Here is a 10,301-nt window from a genome sequence, read left to right as displayed (position 1 = left end):
GACTCAGTGTGCAAGGACCTTAAGAGTAACCCAGCGGGTCTTTATCAGCGGAGACCCTCACAAACACCAACTGGAGTGTTTGTGTCTGAGCAGGAGGCTTTGAAAGTGCCCTCGAGTAAGCCAGCGCAGACATGCCTGTGTGTTTTAAACAAAGTCAAACAGGAAGCAGCACCAGAGCCCTGCAGCATCCAAACTATAGCACCTTATCAGAGACAGACACATGTGCATATTGGTGTCTGTTTAGCTCTGAGATTATGTGTGCATGTTTGAGGATGAAATGATTGTGTGCCGATAAAGACATTTCTCTTGGCTCAGCGATGGGAAATAACATTCACACTCCCTCAACCTCCAGCTGAACCCAGCCTGATCATCAGAGGGCTGAACATGCTCTCCCACACTCTCAACACTGTTCTCCCTCTCGCTTTCATTATCCCTCTTGTTTGTCATTGTCAAACTGCCTTTATACTTCATGTAATTATATAATTAAGGTCAAAAACCTAGTTAGCTACCTCGTTGACTACCGCCTATGTTGGCCTCATCTTTGCTGAAATAAGACTTGAGCAGTGGCTCATTTGTTATGGTAAAAATAGGCAGAAACTCACATAAAACACACAGGCTCAACTCATGAATGATTACAATACATGAGACTTTCATGAGCATTACTATATACAAATGAAGCAAAATAATTATTTATTTATTCATTCATTTTCCTTTGGCTTAATCCCATTACTCATCAGGGGTCGCCACAGCGGAATAAACAGCCAGCATATGTTTTACACAGCAGATGCCCTTCCAGCTGCAACCCAGTACTGGGAAACACTCATGCACACTTATTCACACACATACACTATGACCAATTTAGTTTATTCAATTCACCTATACTGCATGTCTTTGGACTGTGGGGAAAACCAGAACACCTGGAGGAAAACCACGCCAACACAGAGAGAACATGCAAACTCCACACAGAAATGCCAACTGACCCAGTCGGGACTTGAACCAGCAACCTTCTCTGCTGTGAGGCCACAGTGCTAACCACTGAGCCATTTAAAGTATAGCCTCCTAGGGCTTGAGTGTCCACATAAGTAGACAGCACATTTTAGCTCTTAAGTGGCTATTTAAAATACTTTGAATGTTTTATATTTTGTTACAGACCTACAGTGTCATCCTGCAACTGTTTTGCAGCATATGAAATGTCCCAAACACTATTTTTACTGTCCAAAATGGGGAAAAAATAGTTTTTACTCTCTGATAGTCAAAGCTAGTTACATTTTTTTTAATGTTAAATATGCTTTAATAATTCAGGGAAAAGTGTTTTATGTCAGTGTTTCCTCCAGGATTTTTTCCAGCTGTGGCGGCAGGCCTTTTTTACACAGATCTACCAACTACCTGTGGCGTTATTTCAATGACAAATGTCGTAAACACAGTATTTAGAAGTCAAGATCGCATTTATGTAATAGCCTACGAGCATGCGGATCTCTTTGCTTGCGCGCTGATTTCCTCTGCTCGTGCACAAAACGTCTTGCACGCCCCCTCAAATATAAGCCACTTTAAGAGCGCGCAGATCTTGTGAGCTCTTAAATAAATGCTGCTGAAGTGCGATTTAGTGTGTTTATGTAACGCGTATGTCTCCAACATTTATTAGATTTGCTAAGAATATTTATGAATGTCACTAATAGACCTACAGAGCGCCATTAATGCGTCCTGAAGTAAAGTGAAACGGCTATACGTTGTGTTTGCTGGCCTCACGCATCACGCACCTGTCAAGTCAGCCAGTCAGCACGTAACCTTAAAGGGTTAAACAAATTACGCACAGCACTACTACGGTTACAGAAAAGTTTGCGCTGTTATAATTCACTTACCCTTTAATACATTTTGGTGCAATTATTATATAGTTACTATAATATTTACACAATATGGCTATAATGATATTTATACATGACCAAACTAGTGTGCAACTTAAGCAAAACTAATACTTTTTTTTACATTTAGTTTTGTAGTTTGGGTCCAAACAAATATTTGTTGCAATTTTTAATTGTTTAAGTTCATTTGATTGACTATGTTCAATCTTTAAGCTATGTTTAATAATTCATTGTTGAGTTAAACATTTTTAAGGGTCTCTGATACACTGCTTTTATTATTTAACTTCATTTTGTTAATCAACATTATTTGTGCACATCAGCAGGCAGTTTTTGTTCATTATTTAATATAGGCTCCCTCAAAACACACAGCACACACAAGATGGACTTCCAGTGAGAATTAAATTTTATTATAATAATAAATTAATTTTGTAAGCTTTTAATTTGTCAATTCTCATCATTTCCTATATATGGCTTTTGTGCTTTTATAGAATGGGAGTTGGTAAACATATTCAAGGGCTTTCACCGATGGGGAGCATTCTGATTGAACATAGTGGGCCGCTCTGTCCCAAAATGCCAGGGCTGATTTTTTGTCCCAGTCCAGCCCTGACCACAAGTCCACATTTGGATGATACTTATGTTTTTATTATAATTAGATTCTAATAAGCCCAAATAGCAAAGAGAATTAAAAATGCATGTAAAAAAACACTTTGGGCCTTAAGAGGATAATATAGTTTTGAATCCTTTAGTACTCGAAGGATTACATGAACATTAATGTTTTAAAATTTAAGGTTAATTAAAGCACACATTAAATGCATTACAAATGATAGTGAACATTTTTACTTTGTTAATCAGCTTCCTATTCATCAAAGAATAAAAAAAAACCTGAATAATTTTGTGAAAAAAGGCAGCAACTGTTTTCAACAGCAGCAAATCCAACTAAATCAATTTACAGTAGGTGCAGCAAATCAGCTTATTAGAATGACTTATGAAGAATCGTACGAGTATTGATGCTGAAAATTCAGCTTTGGCAACACAGGAAAAAATAACATTTAAAAATTAAGTAAAATAGAAAACATTTTTTTAAAAACTTTTTTAACTGTCTATTTTAATTTAGATACTTATTTCACTATACTGATCATATTTTTGACAAAATAAATGCATCTTTAATTATTTTAATTGATACAAATCATCTTGTGATCAACATTTCTTTTGTATTTTCCATCATGTAGGATTCATCTTTTCAACTGTGGTTGTTGACGTGCATTCTGGGATTGTAAAGGACACTGTGGGGGTGCAAGGTATACATCATGCTGCCTTGTAATGTAAATGTTTACTTAGAAGCAGGCATAATTAAAGAGAGTTCACACAAAACTAAAAAAAAACCATTACTTGTTCCAAACCTGTTTAACACAAAAGAAAATATTTTGAAAGCTGGAAACCTGTAACTATTGACTTTCATGGTATTTCTTTTTCCTACTATGGAAGTCAACAGTTAAAATGTTTTCATCTTTCTTTAATATATCTTCTTTAGTGTTCAACAGAATAAAGAAACTCACAAAGGTTTGGAACCACTATAGCGTGAGTTAATAGTGAGTAAATTAAATAATTTTGGGTGAACTATGCCCCTTTTTGAAACAGCTTTATCTTATTAGCTTTTCTCTTAGGTACATGTAATTTGCACAGTCAGTTAAAGGTGTTGTCTGAACAGTTTTGCCTCACCTGTAATCCTCTGTGAGACTGACACTGGTCTCTTCTTTTCGTAAGCGGGACAGAGCTGCTCCTCCCTCCAACTGTAGCCGCACCAGCCTACTGTCCTCCAGAACTGTCCTCATCAGCTCTCTGTACTTACACAGTAAGAGTTGTGCCTCCTGCAACACACACGCACACACACACACATTCCCACACACCTATTATTACACATACACATCTTATCTAGTGTTCTCACTGAGTAAAATCTGTCCATTCTTCAGCATAAACACACATACACACACCCCATCATTATATTGCCTTTGACACATACAGTACAGTTATAGCTGTGGCTCCTGCAGCAAATACATTACCTGTACACACTCTCATGCGCCAAATCATTCATTATTATTCATTAAGTGACATCTACACCCTATTCAACTCATGTTTGTACTCATTAAATGATAAAATGAGCTTAAGCCACAGAATGCTGTGTAATACACAAAACTGCCACACCTTCAGGTGTGTGCGCTTGTGTGGCTGAACTTATAGCTGGCTATTATTTATCTTCCTTACAATACAACACAAGTCTTACATTCTATATACTGACCCCTATGGTGTGAATGCAGAATAATGACAAAGCGCTCAAAATAGAGAGAAATACACACGATCTTTAGATTATTCAGCATTCATAAGTATAATTTCAACACAAATTACTCTTGACACAACAATACAGTATCATCCCATGTGGCAAAAACAACAACTTAAAATAACTGCTTGTGATTTTAATATTTTGAAATGCAATTTATTTCAGTGATGAGAAGTGAATTTAAGACTTACTTATATTTTAAAAACTTAATTACTTAAATACTTATATATTTGAACAATGGTGTGCAAGTGATTCAAACATCACAAGCACTGCTACTAAGTTTCCTCTATTCAAGAGTAAAACATTTTAACTAGTTTAAATGACTTGATGCATGTTTACATTTCTCTAAAAACGCCTGAACCTACTTCTGAGAATGATTCTCGCTAATAAACAAGATTATTACATTTACAAACACATCTTAATTAAAATCTAAAGACATAATAGTGACTATAAGGGGTTAATTCGAGTTGACGGTCTCTTTGTATGCGTACCACCAATAAAAGCATCAATAATAACTAACTAATGAAGCAGATGGTGGTCTTACCACACTATGTGAAGGAGCCTATAAGGAGCTAACAAAAAAAGTTATATTAATGCCAAATAACATCAGGAACCTCAACAAAAGCAATGAAAAAGTGTTGAAAAAGTAAGCCAAGTGATGAAAATCTCATAATTACAGTCATGGCTCTACACCCTAATTAGTGTGTGTGAAGTGGGATAAAACCAGAGAGCAATTACACGAATTACAAATGTCACTGGATGATTGTGTGTTTGTAAAAATCTATTTGCAGTTTTATTTACTCAACAGCATTAACTATCTTCATAGATGCTTTGTATTTAACTATTAAACCAAGTCAATAAAGTAGATAAGCGAGGTTTGTTGGAAAGTATAGAGTGGAAAATAAATAAAGAATTGTGGTGAAAAGGAATGAAGAAGCGGGGACACAAGATTAATGACAAAGACGACAGACAAAGAAGAAACGGCAAAAAGATGAGAAGACAGGCTGGGACTTGTTCTGGTTTTCCATTCATTTAACATCTAAGCATCACTTTATCCATAGGAGGGGCTGTTTTAGCATTCAGCACAAGCAGAAATCCATACCCTCATCCACCGAACCCATTCTGCTCTTCAAATAAACCCTTGGTAAGTGATTTTAAAGATGGCTGCAGATAAACACTCCTCTGGGAGATCATTATTTCTCCTGAGGCCCTGCTTTTTCCCTAGAAGCCTGTGGATAAAAAGGTCCTTCGTGACCTCAGCTGACAGCCAGAGGTCAACTCAGTCAAAACCTTGACACACTAACCTCAACCACACACAAACTCAAGTCTATTTTGTCCAAACGTGACATCTCTTCTAAATAGAAAAGTCTTTAAATGACTGTAACTGGACCCCAGTGCCACTGCTGTACTACAGGGATACAGAACAGGAGTCCATTAGGCTCAGAATAGAAGACTTTAGTGCCATGGTGATGCCCTCCTGAGGCAGAACTCAGTGTCACACTGACGGCTGCAGGTGCTCATAGAAAGACTCTGCAAGACATAACTACAACCAAGAGGTCCTACTGATTCACAGAGGAAAATTCCTGCACTATATACATTCCTGTTGCTCAAACAGAACTAGATCAGCACCAAGGTCATGACTTTGATTCTCAGAAAATGAAAGAAGTGAAAATATATACCTTGAATGCAATGTGAGTTGCTTTAGATAAAAATACTGTATATAAATATAAATAGCTCTCTTATTTTTGATGGATTTGTGACAATCCTTCATTCTCTTTGAATACTTTCAGTAGAGCTGTTTTAAGAGAAGTGGTTTGTTGATTGTTGCAGTACCTCTGCTGTAGGGGGCAGCACTGTAGACTGCAGTTTGCTGATGGTGTTCTGAAGCAGGCTCACAGCATCTTCACAATGACTGGTCAGCTGCTCCAACCTCTGAGATATAGCAAAACGTTATATTTTATGGTATATACAACAAAGAATTAGAAAAAAAAAAAAAGTCAGATTTTTTTAAAAATATATGCATATACTGTATATTTCTGCACAGTAAATTTATTACATCCTAATTTGTCTCAAGTACAATTTTAATGTATAGAAACCACTGAACACGTGTTTTTTATTATAATGTGGATGAACATTTCATGAATTACTGGTATATTAATTTAATTTAAGGCTAGAATACACCCCTGAAAAGATTAAAAAACATTAGGTCATCCTATATGTCAACTATTGACCATTTCAATATGGTCATGTCATTGGCCCATGAACATTTCCTGCTTATTATCAAACTATTTCATATCTGTAACAACAGGCAATTTAATTATAACTTCATGTTAAAACAGCTATCATAACATTATCAATATGTGGCCCCTTTTGAATTCTCGGAAGCTATAGAAATTAAAAATGTAAAGCAGGAAATTCATTGGGACCACTGTTTTTGTTTTACATGCCACAAAATGGCCTTTAAAAGATTACAGAAAAGGTGGGCATCATTCATCAAATCAGCGATTTTTAAACTGGGTCTGGGGTCTGCCCCAGGGATGTGTTAGGGGGTTTATGTAAACATTTGAAGTAAAAACATTACAAATTAAAAATCAATTACATTAAAAATAATGAATATGTAATTAACATTCTTTCTTTGAAATCTAAACTCTAGACCGCAAATCAGGGTACAAAATCAGTGCAAAAACACTGTATTCCAGCCTTCTGTACCATTTAAGATCATGATTTTCTCACCATTCTAAAGCAGACCCAGCTGCTGTGCGCATAAGGGAAAGTGCCTTCAAACTCAGTGGGAAGTTGAGAAACGTCCACGTGTTTATAGAGAGACTTGAGTGATGTCAGCAGCTCCACCTGACAGATACCAAGAGAAAACAACATTCTTCAGGTCTCAATGGGACAAACATGTAGAACAGTACTATCATAAACACTTTACATGCCACAATGGCTGTTCTAATAGCCTAGATAGACGTCTAGGGTAAATTATCTGTCCAGTTGTTGTGACATTCTCAACTGTCTCTTACACACTCTATCTCTATTTGTCAGGCATAAGAGGCATCTAAGTCCAGACACTTGTATAAAAATAGCCTTGTCTGTGTTGTTGGATGCTGTTGGTTTCTGTAAGGATGTCACTATATTCTGAAACAATCCCATTCAACTACATTTTATTAGAGGATGTTACTTGTTTACTTTGACACTAACTAGAAACAGTAAACTGACATTGTTTTCTAGGACCTAAAGGTCAAAGCTGACAGCTGTCATTTCCTCTACTATAAAGTAAACCACAGATTTACATTTCAGCTGTCCATCCTTACTGCACTCATTAAATACAAGTAAAACAACACTACAGTGCAGATATTGTCATTTTTGCAGCTGCTGGAGTGTTACCATAACTGTAAAGCAATGCTAAGTTATAGGTAATGGGTAATAATTGTGCATTACCTGTATAGAAGAGGATTTCTCCATGCGTAGAGCCAGATCTCTGTCAGCCAGCAGTAGTACAGTATGAATGCATCCCGGCATGGCTTCCTATAGAGATTGAATAGACTGTAAATCACAGACCTTCCCATGAAGTACACACATTTCCCAGCTAAACCTGAATTCACTGGTCCTGCTGATGAACAAAATTCATCTACACTCATTTATGTTCACCGAATAAGGTTTTTAAAACATAATTTGGTAGACATTTTTTATAGACGTTAACAGGGCTTGACATTAACTTGTTTGATCACCAGCCATTGTGGCTAGTAGCTTTCCAACGTTACTAGCCACCTGTCATTTTCATTAGCCACAATTTAGTTGTAAGGAAAATATACTTTCTATGCATGAATTTGACTTTGGCATCCCAAAATGTCTTGATTTAAATTATGTGTTATGTCCACATGCCTCCTCATTCATTTAACTTTTTTATGTGTTGTGTATGACCTTGCTCAATGAGGATGAGCAAATGTGTTGTTGTTTCATAGTGTCGCACTGCAACTAGTTTTATTTCACATGACATTTTGGGGCTCAACACTAACGATTTACCAATTTTCTCTCTAGCCACACCAAACTAATTATTTCCTAGCCAAAAAATTCAAATAATGTGTAAAAACAAGCAAAATATAGCAGCATACATACACTTTTTATTCAACAAATATGTTCTTAAAAAAAACAATTGACATTTAAAAAAATTATTTCCATGTATCTAAAACTATACACAGTAGTCTATACTGGCTAAAGATCACAGATCACCAGTTAACTATATATAAATGGAGAGGTCATATCATTAACGATAATTAAACTATATTAATAAAAATAACTGTAAGCAAATAAAAAACATGTGAAAAACATTCTGTGTGCGATAATGAAAGGATGATCAGGCGCACACGGTTAACATTAGGCATATTATCGGTTCAAAAAATGGTTAAAGGGAAAGCAGCAACTGCTGTTGCTTACAAAAAAAATCCCAAGAACTGCAAGAAAAATCTTAAAAACACAAGACTGTGGGTGCATGAGTAACACTTTTTTCCAGTATATTTAAAAGAGAACCGATCGCACCCGCACCGTTGCTTCGCGCAAGGAAACAAGATACAGGAGCTTTTAAGCACTCACGTGCATTACATCAGCTATGCGTGCGACACTAAAGCACTCGTCAGTGTGTCAGGACCGCTTGTGTCTCACTGAGCGCCTGATCAGCGCTCTCAATCGGTATTCACCTGCTTTCTTTGGCTCGCCCGAACAGTTATCAGTCATGCTGCTTCTTGAATCTAAGATCACATTTGACAAATGGTCAAAACTCTAATCTTTTGTAAACAGTGTCGATTTAAAAATTATTTTCAACCAGCCAAAGTGGTAAGTGGGATTGGCTGTCTAACCCACCAGAGCTGAAATCTATCCGCATTTGGGCTGGCGGGTGTTAATGTCAAGCCCTGGATGTTAATATAGATTGTATTCACATTATTAGAATATTTATTTAAAGTTGTGATTAAGCAACATATCTTTTCTTTTTAATTATAGAATGTAAATCCTTGTGTAACACTCTAAAAAAGAAAGAAATGTAGAACAGAGACTTGGATTTATCCATTGGTCATTGAATGGGCGGATGTAGATTGCAGTCAGTTTTAAACGGGCAGGTTTAAGTGGATTAAATGTCTGTTAAACTTCAGCATATCTCAACAGAGAGAACGTTGTTAGACTAGAAGATCCAGTTATAACATTATAATTAAGAATTACAAGGTAACACAAAGAAAATGTAACATGCATGGATGAATCAGTTACACGCATGTCATTCAATCCTTAACATTTAGAAAACAGAAACTTCATTTAATGCTGACTTTAAACTATGCATTTACGTCATTTAGCAAACTTTTACATAACCTAGCAGACACATTTCTGTCATGTGCCTCATAAACCACAATAAAAGGCTTCAGTCAGTGTTAATGAAAGAAGTTGTATGGCCCATAACAAAAGAGCAGAAAAACAACACTGTAAAAGCAGACCAGAAGCTTATTATGCCGATTTGAAGACTGTTTTTCCTTGCATGTCATCATGCATACTGATCATGCACACATTATCGTGCCATCACAGCCACATCAGAACAGAAGGAAAAGAAAGCTCCGCTGGAATGAAATAATAGCATATTTACAGAGGAATGTTCCAGAAACATCAACAAACACTTCACGGATGAGACATATTTACTACAGATATTTAATGCCTACTTACTGAGACACTGCAGTTTTATTTTTCACTTTGCATTGTAAGTGTATTAAATTCAAGAATATATGAGAAGGTCGGGTCAGGTTTTTCCATGTCATGTGGGGGTGAAAACTGAGAATGATTAATGTGTGGATTTTTCCAACAAATCTAAATATTTTGGGATTATACCTCTTTATTAGACTCATAAACTAAATCCAAACCTTACATCACAAGCCCAACAATAAATCTGTCAATCTTGTATTTAAAAGTGTGATTTATTTAATACTTCTTTTTAGAAAAAGCACATAAATTGACCATAGAAAATGAGTATTGTAACATATTGTATATCTTTCAAATAAATGCTTTTTAAATTCATCCAAAAATCCTTGAAAAAACAGAACTGTTTATTAAGTAACTCTGTTTTCATCATCAAT

At 36.0% G+C, this 10,301-nt stretch overlaps 1 protein-coding gene across 3 annotated transcripts in view; it reads right to left on the bottom strand.

Annotated features, from left to right (window-relative positions):
• plekhg4 (pleckstrin homology domain containing, family G (with RhoGef domain) member 4) overlaps nt 1-10,301 on the bottom strand; it is an 89,172-nt gene that overhangs the window by 38,818 nt on the left and 40,053 nt on the right. For all 3 annotated transcript variants that reach the window (XM_056461752.1, XM_056461753.1, XM_056461754.1), the window contains exons 7-10: nt 7,633-7,719; nt 6,928-7,044; nt 6,028-6,126; nt 3,579-3,727 (exon numbers count right to left, since the gene is read on the bottom strand). In XM_056461752.1, the coding sequence (XP_056317727.1) occupies nt 3,579-3,727; nt 6,028-6,126; nt 6,928-7,044; nt 7,633-7,719 (452 nt within the window). The remainder of the gene's footprint in view (nt 1-3,578; nt 3,728-6,027; nt 6,127-6,927; nt 7,045-7,632; nt 7,720-10,301) is intronic.

The sequence above is a fragment of the Danio aesculapii genome, chromosome 7 (genome assembly GCF_903798145.1).
Source record: "Danio aesculapii chromosome 7, fDanAes4.1, whole genome shotgun sequence".
In the NCBI taxonomy this organism is placed as follows: Eukaryota; Metazoa; Chordata; class Actinopteri; order Cypriniformes; family Danionidae; genus Danio; species Danio aesculapii.
Note: the sequence above shows the minus strand (reverse complement) of the source record. Positions and strands in the feature narration are given on the sequence as shown.